The 21,133-nt window shown below is 40.8% G+C and overlaps 1 protein-coding gene across 2 annotated transcripts; it reads left to right on the forward strand.

Moving 5' to 3' along the window:
• Window positions 1–1,069: 1,069 nt before the first annotated feature.
• myof (myoferlin) lies at window positions 1,070–20,772 on the forward strand. Of its 2 annotated transcripts, XM_022763829.1 has the most exons (53): window positions 1,070–1,249; window positions 1,674–1,729; window positions 1,875–1,966; window positions 5,612–5,720; window positions 5,954–6,050; window positions 6,329–6,501; window positions 6,874–7,002; window positions 7,410–7,472; window positions 7,592–7,642; window positions 7,806–7,836; window positions 7,942–8,057; window positions 8,210–8,336; window positions 8,437–8,540; window positions 8,628–8,696; window positions 8,786–8,829; window positions 8,917–8,999; window positions 9,201–9,325; window positions 9,455–9,568; window positions 9,881–10,058; window positions 10,480–10,604; window positions 10,714–10,823; window positions 10,994–11,186; window positions 11,273–11,428; window positions 11,512–11,643; window positions 11,770–11,933; window positions 12,419–12,533; window positions 12,871–12,973; window positions 13,067–13,206; window positions 13,299–13,463; window positions 13,753–13,840; window positions 14,059–14,136; window positions 14,273–14,454; window positions 14,570–14,728; window positions 14,818–14,919; window positions 15,134–15,295; window positions 15,397–15,562; window positions 15,656–15,726; window positions 15,823–15,837; window positions 15,923–16,021; window positions 16,382–16,510; window positions 17,350–17,505; window positions 17,649–17,740; window positions 17,866–18,036; window positions 18,229–18,377; window positions 18,561–18,700; window positions 18,803–18,891; window positions 18,976–19,071; window positions 19,170–19,311; window positions 19,430–19,529; window positions 19,662–19,855; window positions 19,940–20,049; window positions 20,139–20,286; window positions 20,471–20,772. In XM_022763829.1, exons 1-53 carry the CDS (start codon window positions 1,162–1,164, stop codon window positions 20,507–20,509), a joined length of 6,129 nt encoding a protein of 2,042 aa, XP_022619550.1. In that variant the 5' UTR covers window positions 1,070–1,161; the 3' UTR covers window positions 20,510–20,772. The 2 variants fall into 2 exon arrangements, with proteins under 2 accessions (XP_022619550.1, XP_022619551.1); XM_022763830.1 differs by lacking the exon at window positions 15,823–15,837.
• The last annotated feature ends 361 nt before the right edge of the window (window positions 20,773–21,133 follow it).

A 21,133-nucleotide genomic window follows, 5' to 3' on the forward strand; every position in this document is an offset into this window, starting at 1 on the left:
CTTAAAGCAGCCTTGAATTTTATAGCTCAACTTTTAAGCCAAACATGCCCCAGTGCTCAGGCAAAATGGAAACGTCTACTTTTCAATGACAATGAGTCAATTCCATCTGCTGATGAAGATCGTGTGATATGATCAGAGAATGGCAACTAAAGAGTCCCAAAAGTGAGACTGTATAGGCAACAGCAAATGGCTAATGTTAGTAGCTAGCGTTAGCTAAGTAACTAATACACTTACTCAATGAGGATAGGACTGGGTTTAAAACTGGATACAGGAGGATTTAGTTTCTCAGCCACTAATGCTACGTTATTCCAAAAAAGGGCTAATTTATCTGTCTCACCCGGGAAGCTGTTTTTATTAGTCAATAACATCTACAAAGAGAAGATGACTCCAGGCAAGGTTAGCTAGGCTAGCTAATGTTAGCTGGAAGAAAAACAGTTTTAAACAATATTGTTAGCTAGAGTAAAGTCTTGAAAAGTAGAACAGACGTTAAACTCAACTCTTTTACCTTTCTAAAATTATTGTTTCGCGATGTCCATTGTAATTAGTGTTATTTCATATTTTGTTTCCTCTGCCGGACTGATAAACTGTTATTGTAAAATCACTGTGCGGTGTTCAAGGCCTAGGCAAACCATTCCGCGCGAAAATGCTTTTGAAAATAATATGCGTGCATCTTATCTTACCTAATTTAAGAAATCTCCTGGAAACTAAACTGTTTGCATATTTTTACTGTTAACATCTAGATTAGATTTCATTTCCAACAGCATAGATAGGAGGTATTATCAACACGACCACTGGGGGGCGCTGCACTCTAAGAGAAGAGTGAACTGACGCTGGTTTACCTGGAAGGTGATTAGATTAACCCAGAGTTCTGCACATTCATATGAAGCAAATTTTAATTGTAAGTATGGAGTATTTTTGAAAAGGTAATGAGGACGGTGGGCTATCCTGCACAGGTCACTTTTGTGTCTTTTCTACCCACCCAGGCTGGGTGGTGTGTTTCATGCCAGTGACTCATGTATGAGGCTGCCCTTCGGTATCCGCTGCTCTCCTCCACGCATCTGTGACTTTCAGTTCCTTTTGTGACGGCTCCTGGTCTCTCAGCGGAATATGATTTGTTTATAGGTATAAATTTGGACTTGTTTTTCTTGTTTTGGACTCAAAATGCTGCGGGTCATCGTTGAGTCCGCTAGTGGGATCCCCAAAAAGAAACTTGGAAATCCAGATCCAATAGCTGCTGTTGTCTTCAGAGGTGAGAGATGACTAACACTTTGGCTTTTTTTTCTCAGAAAACTGGTGTATGCTCTGTTAAGTCTTTTCTCTATCAAACTATCATATTTTCTGTCATCCTTTTGGTTTTGGACATTACTTTGCACTTAAATGTAGCAGCAGTTTATGCATCATTCCCTAGTGATTCATAAACAAAAGAGTGCATCCTTATAAGGTCAGAATTACCCAGAGAGCAGCTGCTTTTGGGGCCAGAAGGCTTGGTGTTTTTAAAATATATATATATATGAGATGCCTTCATGCATTAAGTGAGCCTATGTTCCAAGTTGTAAAATGCTTATTGAGTAATTTCTTTTTCATAGGAAGAAGCTTGATTGTGTGTTTAATAGGTCTTTCTTCTTTAATGTGGTAAGTTCATCAGTAAACATGATTTTCCTTTGTGTTTACAGGTGAAAAGAAGAAAACCAAAGCAATTGACAATGAATTGAATCCTGTCTGGAATGAAGTAAGTGGTGGGATTAAAGTGAGCTGTAATGTTTGAGATGTGTGACCCTGTTGATTTGTTTATTGACTTGAGAGCTGCTATTACTTTAATTAAAATTGCTGTATATTGGTGAGTGATTGTAACTGTCTATTCCTTATAATTACAGGTGCTTGAATTTGATCTGAAAGGCTCTTCCTTGGATGCTTCCTCATTCATCAACGTCGTAGTGAAAGACTATGAAACAATCGGCAAAGATAAGTATGTGTGCGACAAGGATCCCACAGAGAAACTGTCACATTTGCATATGTCATATTGTAATTGTGTTACTTAATGTTCTGGTGAAAAATCTGTGTTGTCCTAAGCCGCATAGGTGTGCTCATGACATTTCTTTTTGTTTTGGAGAGAGTGATTACATGACCCTTAGACAGCCTCCCAGTATGACAAATTACCAGTCTTTAAAACAAACTCCTGCCTTTGTGGAGGAGGACCTCTGAATAACAACCTCCCCTTTCTCCCCCCTGAAAAACCACACATGCATGTTATACTACGTAGAGCAGGTAATGACTGAAAGTGAAAACCTCACTGTGCAGAGGTTTAACTTTCATGTGATAATGCTTGTGTCTTAGCAGATGCAGCTTGATTATCAATATTACAACTACTGTACTATTTATTCTAACAGTGTGGTTGAAAATAGTTATTATGATCTTTTGCTAAGGAGCAGAGTAGGAGCAACCACAGGACTCACTGCGACCATGTTAAGACTTGCAGCGTCAGTAAAGAAGACGCTGTCTCCCTCACAAAAGTACTCCAGCTCTTACGGGAGGAATGCTGCCTTACAAAGAATGGAAAATCTAAGGCTTCCATGTATGTTATTTATTACTCTGCTTAATGGTCTGTTGTTTTTCAATATGTTAAGTATTTTGTAGAATTATGTGTCTGAGTCATTAGAGGGCATGCAAGAAGGTAGATAAGTTACTCTAGTGACCGTTTGTGTATAATGTAAATTATTTAGAGGCGGTCACAAGGGGTGGGGGTGGGGGTGGAGGAGTGTCTCCCTCAGCCACGCATGCACTTAGATATTTTTCCATGATCGCTGTCTGCAGCGCCTGAGTGGGGTGAATAAGAGAGCCTGCTCTGGCTTGTCATTGGCACATCTGTGATGACTGATAGCAGTTCAGCCTGTAATGCCTTGCAAAATGAACTTTATACACAGCACCAAGCTGATTCTGGTGGGAAAATGTTCAACTGGAAACGCAGACAACATTTTGTGACTCAGACAGCTTAACAGGGGTATTTAATCTGTGGTACCATCAAGATGAGCCACCTACAGCTGCTCAGGCTGGTGGAATCGACTGCTCTGTGTGCATAGCAAAAAAAAAAATTTTGTACTCCTAAGTTAGCTCTGTTTAAAAGTGAGGAAAATCATCCACTGGCTCTTTCATTGAAGAGAAAAGTCAGCTTTTTTTTTCTTCACTGGAGCAAATCTAAATACTTGAGACTAGACTGTTTTCTAGTTTCACAAGAGAGTTATGTATACAAATCTTAATCTCTATAAACTAGTCCCTGCATGTGGCTTTTGCAGTGGCAGGAACAGTGAATTGTCATTCCAGATTTCCTCCACAGCTGACCCTGCTTTTCGAAGCACAACCCAGTGTTTTTCAGCTCCATGTAATCATAAGTAATGACACAACTTTTGAGAACAAGAGAGAAGAAAGAGAGTGCCTGTGCATAATCCTGAATATGATTGTGCTGTTTTCATGTATCTCCTTAGTTCTACAGTATATTTTTACTCCTTTACGCTGGCCACAGAGCGCCCAGCACATGCCTGTGGTACATGTTAATTGTTTCCATCTCCCTAGTTTTTTTCTTGTGCACTTTTATTTTCCTGTGAAATCAGCTGGTCCTTGTCATGGAGTAAAGTCTCCTATTCGTTCCCTTGAAAGATGCTGTTGCTGCTCCTCAATGGCTATTTCACCAAAATTAGCCAAGCAAAGTGGATTTTGTCACTAGGATTTGTCACTGGGTGTTGATCAAATAAAAAATGAAACGTTGGACATGATGAATTATTCATATGTAATGTACATTATTGGTTCAGTATAAAATAAAATTCTCACTTTATATAAACTGCATAGCCACACCAACAGATGAAAGAAAAAAAAATAAGGTAAAAGAAACAGAACAAATTCCCCCATGAGCAAGCACTTGGCAAGCGCTCAATTTTAACAGGCGGAAACTCGTCTGATTTTCTAGATTCATTCATCTCTGCATCAGTCTAACTGTGTGGAGTTTGCTCTCTCTTCTTCCTTGCCATCCAGAGCCTGCCTGAGAGACTCCAAGAGGCAGGACTACCCCAACAACCTGCAAAATCTATTGTATGCCAAGTGTCTGTAACATTGTGAATGTTACTGTACCAGTGTACATTATATAAAAGAACAAAAATGGGCTTTTTAAAGGCTTAGTCAGGAGAGGCCCATGGGTTCTATACTTTTTGATCACTTGGCTGCCCAAAGTGTACCAAATTGTTTTTTTTGATCTCTTGGAATAGAATTTGAACACAAAGTACATCTTGTGTACATTAATGGAGGCTGTGGGTGCACAATGTAATCTTTGGCAATGGCATTTAACAGATTCCAAATGCACAGGAGAAAAAGCAATTAAAAACAACTACATTGCACCTTTTGTATAAAAATGTAGCTAGTAAACAATATGTCTTACCTTTGATATACACTGCACAGGATTTTAATAAAAAGATTAATAATATACATAAATAAAAGTTCCTCGGCTGTAAATTATGAAGTTTGGCTATCAGCTGTAGGCTGACATGAGCATCAAAGCCTTTTTGTTGAACATTAGACTTTTATTGGCAATAAATTTGAGCAGCTGTGGGCTGATCTTGGTAACGTCACCGGTGCTTTTGGGTCCAAATAAGGATGAGCTGATTAGAGTTTTGTGGTCAAAGGTCAATCTGACCTCACAAAACAAATTTTTGTCTTTAACTCAAGAATTCATACTCTAATTATGACAACATTTCTCACAATTGTCTAATTGCATAAAATGAGGAAGTGATGACATTTTATATGCAGAAGGTCAAAGGTCACCATCACTGTGACACCATACATTTTTTAGGGGGGGCATTTTTGCCTTTATTTTTGATAGTATAGTGAGAGATTGACAGGAAGGTCAAGGAGAGAGAGAGGGGATGACATGCAGCAAAGGGCCGTGGGTCGGGTCAAACCCATGGGCAGCTAGGACTAAGCCTATGTGGTACATGCTACCAGGTGATCCACCAAGGCGCCCTCCTGTGACACCATAAATAACACTTTTCTGGCCATTATCCAATGCTGTAACTCAGGAACAAAAGGGGAGATTGTGACTGGTCGGCAGAGGCATTCAATCGTGAGGTTGTAATTCTAGTTTTAGAAATGAATGTTTATTAGGGGTCAAGAGGACCGTATGGCTTCAATTTGTGACCTCAAATAATCTGTGAATTTAAAGTGTGATGTACTTATTTGGTTTGGGATGATTTAGAAAATCCCCAATGTGTTGCAATTCACAAGGGTTATTAATCTTTTGCTACATCACTTCTGTTTGGTACACAAAGTAACAGTGTAGGTTTTGTTGTTCCGTGTGTCATAATATGTGAAGAAGTGAAATTGGGAAGTGGAAACCGTCATTTATACAATTACTGAAACAACCACTGCACCCAATTCCCTCGTGTGATAACTGCATAAGTTTGTCACAGATTGTGGAACCGAAGCATCCTCCCTATTGTTCCTTTTTCTAAGTTTCATTGGTCCTTGCTGCCCTTTCAAACGAAATGCTCCTCTCCAGCTGGAATGTTTCATTTGTTGATGTTTTCTATGATTGTCTGACCCAAGGAGCATGTATGTGTTTGCTTTTCAGATTCATTGGCTCAGCAAAAATCTCTCTGAGAGACTTGGCCAGTGGTCAAGTGAAATCTCTCCCATCCAAGAATGTGCCCTTGATCAACGAGAAACAACAGGCTGTTGGGGTGAATAACATTATCCTAATTATCCCTTCCATGCACTGACACTTTTGCAATTTTATGACATGGAATATCAGCTAAAGCACCTTCAGCTCTAGCAGTGGTGATGATGATGCCTGGTATTTGTATAGCTCTGCAGGAAGTAACTGAATTTGCTGAATCATACGATAGGTCATTTGGTATCAAACATACATAGCAGAGATGATAATGCTAATTGAAAAAAACATACTTTTTTTCAGGCGAGCATTAATTTGCTTATTGGCTATGATCCACCTGCCAGCGCTACTCCAAACCTGAATGAGCAGCCTGATAGAGACATTTCTCATGTGGATGCTGGTAAGTAGACAGTTAACCTAACAACAACACACTGATCCATGTACAGAAAACTTTAACTGTCTTTCAGCTAAGTGCAGTACATTTTTGGCTGCCGTTATTGTTTATCATAGATCTGCTTTAATATTACTGGAAAGCCTTGTAAGTTTTGAAGTGACCCCTAACAGAAACAAACATGGTTTTTGGTGTTGGTTTGGTGTTTATGTTGGATACAAAACAAGCTGAGAAAACAGTACGATGGGTATTTGGAATACTAAGAATGTTTGTGATAACTATGATAGGAGGCAGTGATGAGGGTGATGAGGGGGAGGCGGACATGGACGGAGGAGGAGGTCAGGATGAAAGTCCGGTTGGTCCCACTTCCACGAACCAGCCTGGGAAACCCAACCAAAAGCCAATCCGTCTCAGCCGTAAGAGACACAGAGCCCTGGCCAATAAGCCTCAGGACTTCCAGGTATTGTTTGAGTTTTGATAACTCTGTTCCTGGATATTCACAAGTACCAGTTTCGAAAGGAATTCTTGTCATTAATCCCATGACTGACAGCAGGTTTCACCAGTGTAAATACACACTGAAGGCCGGGATGGTGAATTATAACATTTATCCCTCATGTTAGAGAATTGCAAACATGTGAAGACCTTTCTGTTCTTGCATCAGGTCAAACAACACAACATACATGATTTTCTTTAGAAACAGGAGCAGCTTTGTGCTTGTACCGAATAAGTTGTTCTTCAACCCAAATGAACTGATGCTACCTTTTCAAAAAGGATCCTTATAAATTGTCTCACTGTTTGTTCAGCTTGTCTCACTGTTGCTTGCTATGTCCAGATCCGTGTTCGAGTTATCGAGGGTCGACAGCTACCTGGCAACAACGTCAAGCCAGTGGTTAAGGTGAATGCGTGCGGACAAACTCACAGGACTAGAATAAGAAGAGGAAATAACCCGTTTTTTGATGAGGTAATAAATCCATCACTACACAAAAACTCTTCCTGTCTTGCAAAAGAAATGGAATAGTGATCACTTACTTGTGCCTTTTACCTTGCTTGTCTGTTTCGTTCTTTGCCACTTAATCCCCACCAGCTTCAATAACCCCCTGAGGTATTTCTCTCTTTCATTGGCAGCGGTGATATGATAGTGGAGCTTGCAGCTAGTGTCCTCAGCTTTCTCCAGTATCTAATTCACATATCCATTTTTTTTTCTTCTCTCAGCTTTTGCCAAAGCATAAACACCTCAGCTTAAGCAATTGTAAGTCCTATAATGTTTGTCACAATCACGATAACAGTGCGTCTGACGTCAGACTGTACTGTGCATCCAGTGACATCAGAAATAATCAGTAACTCATGGCTTTTTTTTCTGTCCCTCAGATGTTTTTCTACAACGTTAACATGCTCCCTTCAGAGCTATTTGACGAGAGCATTAGTCTTCGGGTGCGTAGATCAATCTTTTTAATGCAATTTATTTTGTAAAAATGTAATTATCATCCATGACGTGCTTTTAAAATCAGAATTTCTGCATCTGAACCTGTAGTGCTGCATTTTCTTGACAGGTTTATGACGCCTTCTCCCTCAGAGCTGACAGTCTAATGGGAGAGTTCAAGGTATGCCAATTCAAGTTCTTCTTCTGTCTTTATCTCTGCTTTGTTTATCTCATAATTTTCCCATGTAGTGATTTATCACTCAGTAGTAGAGACCTGGTGAAGCAGAGATGTGGCTTTTATCACCGGCAGGCTGACAAATGTCAATTTTTTTTTCCTTACCCAGTTGGATGTTGGCTACATCTACGATGAACCAGGTCAGTCTTTCCATGTGAAATGCATACTGTGTAAAAAAAATTAAGATTTGTTTGTATATATTATAAGTAGGTATTTGAACATGTTGAATATTATACCATGTCCAGGTCATGCCGTAATGAGGAAATGGCTCCTCCTGAGTGATCCTGATGACTCCAGCTCAGGGGCCAGAGGTTACCTGAAAGTCAGCATAATAGTTGTTGGCACTGGAGATGACCCACCGGTACGAGTAACCTCTTAGTCACCATCAAATTCCCCTTTACTAGACGCACAGTATAGATTAGTACTGAAAAAAACATGACACACTCTCCTCTCCTCTCCTCTCCTCTCCTCTCTTCTCCTCTCCTCCCTTCTCTTCTCCTCTCCTGGGTGCAGAGTGAGAGGAGAGAGATAAGTGAGGAACAGGATGACATAGAAAGCAATCTCTTGGTGCCAGCTGGTATCACAATGCGATGGGCTACTCTGAGCCTTAAAGTCTACCGTGCTGAGGATATGCCTCAGAGTAAGTGACTTATAAGTTCATAAATTTCTGCATTCCCTGGAGTATAATGCAGTCAAATCCCTGCAAGAAACTCCTATTTAGGAACTACTTTATGTTGCAGTGGATGACGCCTTTGTTCATACGGTAAAACAAGTCTTTGGAGGGGATGGAGACCGGAAAAACTTGGTGGATCCATATTTGGAAGTCAGCTTTGCAGGGAAAAAGGTATTTCATTTTTAATAAAAAGAACATTTTTTTTAATGTTCTTATTGTGTGAATATTGTTGATTTGCAATCATATTTTCTGTTTTAGCTGTGCACCAAAATCATTGAGAAAAATGCTAATCCAGAGTGGAATCAACTCGTCAATCTCCAAATCAAGGTGCGAAAGAAGCATATTAAGAGGTATCTTATGAGCTTGATCTTATTTTAATCTTCAGCACAAATTAACACGTATTTCTGCCCCTGTAGTTCCCGTCCATGTGTGAGCGCATCAAGCTGACTATGTATGACTGGTAAGAGCTAAAAATTCATCCATATACACATGCACAAGTGACAGAGAGATCACAACCATATTTGACATGCCAATGTACTCCTGGCAGGGATCGTCTAACCAGGGATGATGCCATAGGAACAACGTTCTTGAATCTGAGCAAAATGTCTTCATCTGGTGGAGAGATTGAAGGTAATCATGTCATGGTTTGAGAAGTAAACTCCTGCCTCCGCCTCCATTACAGTAACATTACAATATGTAATGTATATATTATCTTGCCATGATTGAGGAAATAGTGTCACAACCCTATGCTTCTGTTTGTACATCTATCTCACACACCTTATTGTTGTATAGGCCAGGTTGGTTTTTAAACAGAATGTCTGTGTGTTACAGACAGCACCGCAGCATCAGAGGTTGGTTTTCTTCCAGCTTTTGGGCCTTGCTATGTCAACCTGTATGGGAGCCCAAGAGAATTCACTGGCCTGCCTGACCCATACGACGAACTCAACTTTGGCAAGGTAAGACTACCCTACCAGCTCAGTGCTGTGGGTTCAGTGCAGAGTATAGACACGGGATATTTAACCTTCACAAATACATGTGCATGTGTACACGTCCACATTAGATTTTTGCATTTGGATGTGTTGCAGGGTGAAGGGGTCGCCTACAGGGGGAGGGTCCTTGTTGAGTTGTCCACTCAGCTGGATGGAAAGATAGACAAAAACATTGACGACATCACCAGTGATGACATCCTAGTGGCACAGGTATAGAATGCACACCAGTCATACTGTAATTACTGTTGGATCCATATATATTTCATTTGTATACAGAGCCAGGAAAAGGGGTTTTGAATCAGTAGGTTGTCATACTGTATATTTCTTTATCACTCTTTTTCTTCCAGTGTTATTTCAGTGTGGGTTCTCAGAGTTTCCCTACATAAAAAATCACTGACAAAAGAGGTTTTTGTTCAAAAACAGAGACATGATACATTTAACTGAGATAGAGAAAGAAAAGAAAACAACAATATTTCTCTCTTAACCTCTAACACTGCCATATCTTCTTTTAACTGAGTGCAGAAATACCAGCGGAGGAGGAAGTACTCTCTATGCGCTGTGTTCCACAGTGCGTGCATGATCCTAGAGCCAGGCGAACCAATTCAGTTTGAGGTCAGCATTGGTAACTATGGTAACAAGCTGGACTCCACTTGCAAGCCCCTCGCATCCACGACCCAGTACAGCTTTGCTGTGTTTGATGGTACGAAAAGAAGAAGTCTACAAGAATTCAACAACTGCTCTGAACTTTATTACATGTTATAATCTAGGGTGTTTTAACTTATCATGGCCCATGACCAGATTATTAGGCTCTTACATGTTTAATGACAAGCAAAATAACTGCTGTTTAATTGTGTAAATTTAAGAATGGCGTATTTTCTTTAGGAGCAAGAAGCAACTCCAAATCCACTATATAGTATCAACCCTGTTTAAGAAAAACAATTACCAGTGGAATATACAGTATAATTAGAACTCTACTGTAACTGGACATTGGACAGTTCTTTATTTAAACTGTTGACCACACTGCAGAGAATAACAACCATATGGACAGCAAATTGTAGTATGTGGTTAACCCCAGAACTTGTATTTACAATGACTGGGTATATTTATTTTGTATCCCACAGGTAATCACTACTATTACCTGCCGTGGGCTGACACCAAGCCGGTAGTGATTCTCACTTCATATTGGGAGGACATCAGCCACCGTCTGGACTCTGTCAATATTCTCCTCTCAATCGCTGAGAGACTGGTGAGAACGGGTCACAGTGATTAGCAAAGTGTTTGCCTAAATATTGCACATCTACACATATAGTATGACTCAATAATCTCCTTTTATCTGTCTTTGTGATTCATTTTAGGAGTCCCACCTGACTTCTTTAAAAACAGCCATATTAGCCAAGGTGTCTGAGACACGTCTGGTAGAGATTTGGCTCAAACTCATCAACCACATGATTGAGGATCTTGACCGGTAAGACAAATCCTACACTGGTGCAGCTGCATGAAGTAATGCTATAATGCAACTTATCATTAGATAACCGTAGTGTGTAAATACATGCATACAATACAATAGATTTGGCAATACAGGTGGCTGTTTGGGTTGAATTCTGTTGTTGTCTGACTTTGTCTCTGTTTTGACAGTTTCCAGCTTCCAGTGCTGGAGGGCGAGCCCAACGTGACTGCACTGGACCTCCAAATGAAAAACCTGCGTGATGCTGCCGTAGACAGTATCAAAGAGATGGCCAGTCGTATGAGAGAAGAGGCCACAGATGTTAAGAGTACTATTGTTGACATTGAAGACTGGTTGGACAGAATCAAGCAGCTGGCAGAAGAGGTCAGAAATTTCATGGTTGTTATGTAGTTAAAAAGATATGACTGAAACCTTAATTATGTAACAGAAATGTTATGTGTCTCCATCAGCCTCAGAACAGCATGCCAGATGTGATCATCTGGATGTTGAGAAGAGAGAAACGGGTGGCTTATGCCCGAGTCCCAGCCAACCAGATCCTGTACTCCAACTTCAGTGAACAGGCCTGTGGCAAACACTGTGGAAGGACCCAGACAATCTTCATGCAGGTACGAGACTAATCAGCATGCATACATACATAACACATTATATAAATGTCACATAACTAAAAAGATAACTTTCGATTTGTCAGTACCCCATGGACAAAAACAAGGGTGTGAAGATCCCTGTTCAGTTGCGAGTCAACATGTGGTTTGGTCTCTCTGCCTATGAGAAGAAGTTCAACAGCTTTTCAGAGGGGAACTTCAGCGTATATGCTGAAATGGTACAGTAATTACACAATACATTTTGTTAAACATACATACACACATTTCAGATTTTAGCTTCCTGGTCTTTACTATGCTTTGTGTAGAATATTGTTCCCAAACAAAGATGTTTTTTCTCCCTGCAGTATGAGAATCAGGCTCAGGTGTTTGCAAAGTGGGGAACCACCGGACTGGTTGGTCGCCATAAATTCTCAGATGTGACTGGAAAGGTGAAACTCAAACGGGAACGCTTTCTGCCACCACGTGGATGGGAATGGGAAGAAGACTGGTTCGTTGACCCCCAGCGTTGGTAAGTTTGAGAAGTTGAGAAGAAGACATATTATTGAGAACCTCTAAACTTTATCACAGACACACACACACGCACACACGCAGCCCTTTGTGATTCATGGCTTGTACAATTTTAAGTACAAACATCCTGTTATCACTGTACAGTTGAACACGCTCCAAAATCCTGTTCATTTTTCAGCACTATTCTCTCTTAACTGGAAGTAACCTTAATGAGCGCTTGTACCACAGTTTGGACCCAGATCATAAACACAATTACAGGAAATGTAAAAGAATTTCAGCCAGTGTTTTAGTTAAAGGAGGTCTCCTTCCCTCCCTGCCTTTGTGCCTCCTACTTCTGAAGTGCTTACATTAGCCGCTGAGACTCATGTAAATAATTTTAGCTCTCAACCCTGGTCTTCCTAAATTGTTTATCATGGTTCCGCATAACTACTGTCTGAGTCACAAAGCTCCTCACCAATCTGTGTGCTGTGGTGGTGTTTTCTACAGCCTGCTAACAGAAGCAGACGCGGGCCACACAGAGTTCACGGATGAAGTTTTTCAGAATGAAACACGTTTTCCTGGTGGCGAGTGGAAGCCTGCTGCAGAGCCCTACACAGATGTGGTACAACATGCATACATACACACATTTACCTTTTGGGACACTGTGTGAAAAGTGCGGGTGAAGATAACAGAGCAAAAGCCTCAGTCTATTCATGCTTGTTTCCAATGTTATCAGTTTCTTTTGTGCTATTATGTACTCAGGACAGATGGTTTGTTTTGCGGTTAGATTGACGTGAATACGGCTCAGTGTCTGTCTGGTTTTGATGTGTAGTCTCCATTAGGGCTGCTTCTAATGGTTATGGCATTACTTTGGGAACTGTGTCTGAACAATTCTCCAAATAACTCAAAAAATCAAATTGTAATCAATATTGAAATGAATGAGTGTCTTTGTTGTGTAGAATGGAGAAAAGGCTCAGAGCCCAGGAGAGTTTGATTGTCCTCCTGGATGGACCTGGGAGGATGAGTGGAGCTTTGACAGCAACAAAGCTGTAGATGAGAGAGGTAACATGAACACTAAAGCAGAAATATGTTATCAAAATGTTCATGTTTGAAGTATTGCGCGTCCAACACGATCTGTGTGTCTTTTGACATCAGGTTGGGAATATGGGGTTACCATTCCTCCTGATGATAAGCCCAAATCCTGGGTTGCAGCAGAGAAAATGTACCATGTCCATCGCAGGAAGAGACTCATAAGACCGAGGAGGAGGATGTCTGATAAAGTGGCTGCTACTGAGGTGAAGAAGCGGTGGATGGGAAAAAGAGTAGATATGAGAGATGTTACGATCGTAGGTTCTTATTCCTTTCTTGTCCTTGTCTCTTCCACAAGCGACGAGAACCGGGGGAAGGCTGGGAATACTCTTCCCTGATTGGCTGGAAATTCCACAGGAAGGAGCGCTCCTCTGACACGTTCCGCCGCCGCTGCTGGAGGAGAAAGATGGTCCCATCAGACTGCATTGGGGCCTCTGCCATCTTCAAACTGGAAGGGGCATTAGTGAGTCTTGCTTAACTCCACTGAGTAATATTGATAAATATAAGCTGTATTCTTAAATGCCCTCCAACAAGGCCATTGTCCTGGCAACAAGAGTTACTTTATGCCTTGTGAGTCATATCCTCTCATTATTCCTCTGCATGTGCCTTTTCCTGTCCAGTGTGGGCAAACAACTCAGGAAGTTTTGATTTAGTTCAGCATTTTTCTCTTCAAATTTGATTTTCATTTTGCACAGATGTTTGCTGTAATGTGCTCCTTCAAGCACCTCACCCTGCATTTTGTTAATTGACAGGGTGTTGACGTTGACGAGAAGGCCAGTAAAATGGATGCAGCCAAACTATTCGGTGCCAACACACCCACTGTTTCCTGCCACTTTAGCCGTGAGTAGACGGGTCAGATAAAATCAATTCCTGGTCACAGACTTTAATGAAAGCTTTCATGTTGTTTCTTTAAACTTCCTGACTGGTCCTAATTCAAGATAACATTGAATCATGAAGTCTGCAAGTCCTGGAAAATTATTTGCACCTCTAATCAGCAGTGTAGCTTGTGTCCTGTGAGATTACACTGTGGCGTGTTGATAGAAATGATCTCCCTCCAGGGTCTTACGTTTATCACCTGAGGGTGTACGTGTATCAGGCGAGGAATCTCTGTGCCATGGACAAAGACAGCTTCTCAGGTAAAAACAAAGCAGTAACAGACAAAGTACAGTCCCGAGGAATAAATTAAATCTCATGATGTTCAATTCTGCCAAAGGAAATCTGGCATTAAATGTCAGACATTTCAGTCACAATAATACCCCCGGTCTTCTCCAGATCCCTACGCTCATGTGTCATTCCTACATGTGAGTAAGACCACAGAAGTCATAAGGGCCACTCTGAACCCCACATGGGATCAGACTCTCATCTTTGAGGACATTGAAATCTACGGAGACCCACAGACAGTTGCCCGCAACCCTCCTGAAGTGGTCTTGGAGCTGTACGACAGTGATCAAGTGGTATGTAATATGTTTAATCTGCCCAAAACCTCGGCTCAATTCATGGAATCATACTGAACTATATACTAGAAAACCAGGAGCGGTTCACGGTGAATATCTGCACTTTATTCATTAGGGTAAAGATGAGCCCATGGGTCGTTGTACATGCCCCCCTGTGGTAAAACTGAACCCCAGTGTGGCTGTCACCCCGAAGCTACTGTGGTTCCCAGTCACCAAAAAGGGTCGCAGTGCTGGGGAGGCACTGCTTGCTGCTGAGCTCCTTCTGAAGGACAAGGTATAGAAAACACTTAAAGAAAATAAACATACTTTAGCTCAACTTTATGAATCCATATGCAGGAGGTGATGCTGTGCTTTGCCCTACAGGGTAATGACGGAGATCTGCCCTTGGTCCCTCCTCGGCGGGGGGAGAAGCTCTACATGGTTCCCCAGGGAATCAGGCCTGTAGTGCAGCTCACTGCCATCGAGGTATACAATAAAACCATGCTGCTCCTTTTGCCAAAAAATTCCCTTGACTCACATTACATGATCAGACAAGACAGGCCCAACCCTTAGATTTCTCTTGTGGTTGAATTTCTCATCTGTAACTCCCTTCTTTCACTTATCTCTCACCACCATGCCGTTCCTTTGATCTTCTTATACTAGTTTGTATAAATATGTTTATGTGTTTAATTGACACCAGGTCTTGACTTGGGGTTTGAGGAACATGAAGACCTACCAGTTGGCCACAGTGTCCTCTCCCAGTTTGATAGTGGAATGTGGCGGTGAGATTGTTCAAACTGCTGTAATCAAGAACTTCAAAAAGAACCCAAACTTCCCTGGATCTGTGCTGCTACTCAAAGTGGTACGAACCATAAAACTCTCTAGAGCATGTCCTGTTCCAAATATTTAGGCACCTGTAAATGTGTAGATTTATTGATGTGGATTCTCGTCTTTCTTACCTAGCTTCTGCCCAAAGAGGAGATGTACACCCCTCCCATTGTGCTGAAAGTAATCGACCACCGGCCCTTTGGAAGGAAACCTGTAGTGGGTCAGTGCACCATCGACTGCCTGGACAAGTTCCGCTGTGACCCGTATCGCATCAACAATGACGTCTGCATGTCTGCTAGAGGTATTTACACAGGTGCATGGACTGTTGCACATACATAGAGACTCAGTTAAACACAGCAGGGATTTATTTGATCCTTTTCCATTAACTTTGCAGTGGCAATGATAGCTGCTGCTCAAAGAGATGTTGTCATCGAAATCGAGGAGAGACCCATTGTGAAAACTGAGGTAAATAAAACTGCAGTGCAGCAAAGTGCAGCAAGATTTTTACATCTACTGTTTTTTTTGAAAATAAATATTCTTTGTTTGCTTTCCATTTTGCAGCTTAAAACAGAAATGGTGAGATTTCCTCTTTTCACAAGCAGTTTACTGATAGACAGCATCTCTAAAAGCACTAAGTTCATCATTGTTTTCCATTGTGTAGGAGGAGGAGGCAGTGGACTGGTGGAGTAAGTTCTACGCCTCTGTTGGAGAGCAGGAGAAGTGTGGGCCTTACTTGAAAAAGGGATACGACACATTACAGGTGAGAATATGTCACTGCACACCGTGAAAACACAAGACCTGATTTAATCTGTGCTTGAGTTTGTGCTGATTTTACGAGCTTTGTGACTTTGTGTTTGTGACCAAATAATCCTTCCCCTTTTTTTGGACATAAGAGTTTGCAGCAGTATATATCCAAAACAAAAAGAAGATTTTCATCAGAGGGAGAATAGTTCTTAAGTGAAAAACAGTGAGACAAATGTTGGAGTTCTGTGAAAACAACTGAGGTGTGAAATGTAATTAGATTGTTTTTGTTTTGTGTAACACATAATGCACAAGTCCAATAGATGTAATTTGTAAATTCCCTTGGTGTGTCTATATTATGGTGTTATGTGCTTTTCAGGTATATAACTGTGAACTAGAGGAGGTTCCACAGTTCCAGGGACTCACTGATTTCTGCAGCACTTTTAAACTTCAGCGCGGAAAGACTGAAGATGAGGAGGAGGATCCCTCAGTGGTGGGAGAGTTCAAGGTAATGAAGCTACATTTTGCGGAAGTGTCACTGTCGCTCAACCCGTCCTTATACCTGACCTATGCAATGTGAACAATGACTGCTTTTGCTCTTGCACAGCTACTTTTCCCAGCCTTTGTCTGCCCTCTGGTGGATAATATATGAATTTCAATTGAACTCAATTGATGACTGTAATTTGGCAGCTGCAAAATAGTACAGGATTTAGACCTTGAGATATTGGTTGAGGGAAGGTCACCTCAGCAAGTTTTTTGTTGAACAGTATATGGACAATGTAATGTGTGTAGCTTGCAAACTGGTATATCTGTGAAGGAATAGTTTGCTACAGTATATTGTACTTCTGGAGTTGAAATCCAGAGCTTTCATCCTCACCTTAATCTTTAATTCAGTTCATTTTACACTGCAATTCACTTGGATTATCTGGATCATTCTTTGTATTGTAACAAGAACAAAAATTTGATTTATGTTTGTCTCTACAAGTCAAGTTTTGAATAATGTGATTTTCCTACTTTGAGTGGGTAATAAAGTTGCATTTTAATGTTTTCATGTAGGCACAATATTAGTAAATGGATATTTAGACTCACTTACGTTAGGGGGGGCATGGCGAAATTAGTGGAATAACATGTTCATCTCTGGAATAAGACGATCTGGTACTTTTGGACAGCTGATCAGCTTCTTTTATTTATTCAGAGTTTCATTTGTTTTTCTACAATCTTATTTTTTATCATGGGATGTGATAATGTGATGGCTTTAAGTCTGGAGCCATTCCTACCTCAAAAAAAGAGGTGTTATATGACTCATGTTATATATATAGTACCACTGTCCTTTTTACTGGCATACAGGGATCATTCAAGATTTACCCGCTGCCTGACGACCCAGGGGTGCCAGTTCCACCTCGCCAGTTCAGAGAGCTTCCTGAGAGCGGACCTCAGGAGTGCCTGGTCAGAATATATGTTGTCCGTTGTATTGACCTGCAGCCTAAGGACACAAATGGCATGGTGAGTTTTATATGAAGCTACAACTGGTCAACCACCCTGGTTTAATGACAAACCCCTCTCCAGATTTAAGTTTCAACTACTGTATGTCCTTGATACTTGAAGCTATTGAAGCTAAGTTAATATTTTTTGCATTGTCATTTCAGTGTGACCCATACGTTAAGATTGCGTTGGGGAGGAAAACATTGGATGACAGAGATAACTACAAACCAAACACCCTTAATCCAGAGTTTGGCAGGTGAGATGACGATTTTTGTTAATTTTTCAATTGTTCAAATGATGATCACCAATTTTTAGGTTGCTTAGGAACATAAATAAAAAAAAGAACACATACATGATATGATGTCTTCCATTTATGTCCAGGGTGTTTGAACTGTCCTGCTTCCTGCCTCAAGACAAGGACCTGAAGATTGCTGTGTATGACTATGATTTACTGAGCAGAGATGAAAAAGTGGGTGAGACAGTCATCGATTTGGAGAACAGACTCCTGTCTCGTTTCAGGTCCTGCTGTGGCCTGCCACAGACTTACTGTGTGTAAGTATCTGCGCTTTGTGTATCTGCTGGATGTGAACACATCTGCAGCATGGTGATACACCCAACAACCTCTTCACATTATCCTTTGATTTGTTTTAGTTTCTTAAAGCCAAACCTGTGTAGCACTGCCTGCATGTTGTGATTAAGGTCAATTGAGATGGACAAGGCTCCGTTGGTACCATGTTCTTGCAGGTCAGGGATCAATCAGTGGAGAGACCAGCTGAAGCCTTCTCAGATCCTCCAGAATGTGGCCAAAGTGAGGGGTGTTCCTCCCCCACACATAGAGGGAGATGGCAGCTCACTGACTTTCTCAGGAAAACTATACAACCTGCAAGATTTTGGTACTGCTTGTTCCTATTTATTATTTGTAGAATTATTGCATCTATAATCTCACTGGTTATGTCTTTTTTTTTTACTAGTTTATCAGGTAGTATTTTAAACAATTAGCAATGAGCATTTTGGCTGTTTTGAATCTTTAATATTAGCAAGCATCAATCTTTTGTGATATACCACACCTTTTGCAGAGGCAAACACTGTGATCCATCCACACATGGGCCCGGCCAGAGAGAGGCTGGCCCTGCATGTCCTCAGAGACCATGGCTTAGTACCAGAGCATGTGGAGACCAGAACCCTGTGTAGCTCCCACCAACCCAACCTGTCCCAGGTTAAAACAATAGCAATAACACTGTGTTAATTTTTCTTCATTAGAATTACAAGTAGTTGAGTACTTACTCTCTGCTCTGTGAAATCTTTCCCACAAATGCAGGGACAGATTCAAATGTGGGTAGACATTTTCCCCAAGAGCCTCGGTTTGCCAGGGCCTCCATGTGATATCACTCCACGCAAAGCCAAGAAGTAAGAAAGTCTTAATATGATAATAAATAATAATATTGGATATAATGCTCCGAGGGATGAAATATAACGGTATATTTGAAACAGGTACTTCTTGCGGGCCATCATTTGGAACACAACCGATGTCATTCTGGATGAAACAAGCATCACTGGAGAAAACATGAGTGACATCTATGTTAAAGGGTACAAAACGTCTCCTACCAGTTTTCTCTACCATTTATTGGTACACACACACAAATCACAAGTAGCTAATCTGAATAAAACATTACCACGTCTCTTAGATGGATGCCAGGAATGGAGGAGGACAAGCAGAAGACTGATGTCCACTACAGATCCTTGGATGGTGATGGAAATTTCAACTGGAGGTTCATCTTTGACTTCGAATATCTGCCTGCAGAGCAGCTGTGTGTCATCTCGAGGAAAGTGAGTGAGATCATGGATCGGGAACAAAGCATCAAGTGGTTGTTCATAACCATATCATTTTCAATGTGATGGTATGATGGCAAGTAATGATATAAATTAAGTGTCTGTCTTTTCATAGGAACACTTTTGGAATCTGGACAAAACTGAATTTAGGATTCCTCCTAAATTGATCATCCAGATTTGGGACAATGACAAATTCTCCCTGGATGACTACTTAGGTAAAGCAGCTTTGTTATTAAGCACATTTTATGCCATGACCAAACAAAGTGAAAGGCTTGAAAGATATGAAGCTACTGTATCTATGCACCAGAAAGACACATACTAATTTTCTATCCATACTTCTGTCACAGGTTCAGTTGAGCTAGACCTACTCAGTCTGATCCCTCCTGCTAAGACCCCCGAGAAGTGCAGCCTGAAGATGTTGCCCGGGATGGCAGGCTCAGCCTCCTCCAAAAAACCACAACCCAACTCACTCTTCTCCCAGAAGTCTGTACGAGGCTGGTGGCCTTGTGTGATCGAGCAGGATGGGAAACATGTGATTGGTGTAAGTTTATATCTGCGGGACAATCCTTAGTTAAGTCTTTTTTTTCCTGGTTTCTGTTTAAGAATGTGTTTCAAAATTTCACAGGGGAAAGTGGAGATGACCTTGGAAATAGTGGAGGAGAAGGAGATGGAAGAGAGACCTGCTGGGAAAGGCCGAGATGAGCCCAACATGAATCCCAAACTGGACCCACCCAAGTAAGAATATAGCTCTCTAAAACAAGACTATGAATTAGTTTACATGGATCTACATTATGTGAACATTGCTGTTTGTTTCTTCTCTTTAGTCGCCCTGACACGTCGTTCTTCTGGTTTACAAACCCTTGCAAGACCATGAAGTTCATAGTTTGGCGCAGATTCAGATGGATTTTCATTGGAGTGATTCTTCTTCTGCTGGTGATCTTGTTCCTCGGGATCCTGTTCTACTCCCTACCTGTAAGATCACTCAATTTGCTGATAGTATATTTATTTGATTGTTGCTGAAACTGCCTAAAATTTGTTTTATCCATCGTAACGGTGGTATTTTGTCTAAAACACTATCAATATTCATTCACTGCCTCACTTAAAGTGATTTATTTTTAAATAGCTATTCTAATTCTGGAATGTCTTCTATCTGCAGAATTACATCTCAATGAAGATTGTGAAGCCTTTCTCCTAAGGAACTTTGCGGAGAAGCTGTCTGCCTTCCTGCAGCAGAATCTTCACTACTCTTCACTGTTTACTGTTCCTCAGAAATATGCACTAACTGTAACTGCTGATGCCATTGCAGGCTGATATTGATCATTTTCCCCTCACATAATCAAAGATGTATGTTTTTATGTATCCTCAGTATTATTGTATCTCTTGTATAGCAAACAATCTCTCTTATGATCAAATTTAGAAAACAACAAAAAAGTGTCAAGAATCTGATATTAATAAAGTTTTACATATAGAAATTGATCATATTTTGTTATATTTTATTTTAAGTAAGAACATTAAAAAAAAAAAATCAGTTTTATCACCAACATTAAATAGTAATATCAGCACTAAAAAATGCTCCTGCTGCCCATTTTAACTGTATGAACATTTAAGGTGCCTTGTCAAAATTGTGATTAGCTAGACCTACTGTATACTTAAAACACAACTGAGTGATAAATAAGCTATTACTATTTAAAAGAAGAAAAAAAGAACATGAACAATAGTGTCTTGTCATGGCTGGATTCCCAACCGGGAAAAGCGAGCAACCACCTATGGGCCCCCACAAAGCCCCAGATTTACTGGATATCATTTGAGTTTTGAGTTG

Source organism: Seriola dumerili, unplaced genomic scaffold (genome assembly GCF_002260705.1).
Source record: "Seriola dumerili isolate Sdu_G_001 unplaced genomic scaffold, Sdu_1.0 BDQW01000478.1, whole genome shotgun sequence".
NCBI lineage: Eukaryota > Metazoa > Chordata > Actinopteri > Carangiformes > Carangidae > Seriola > Seriola dumerili.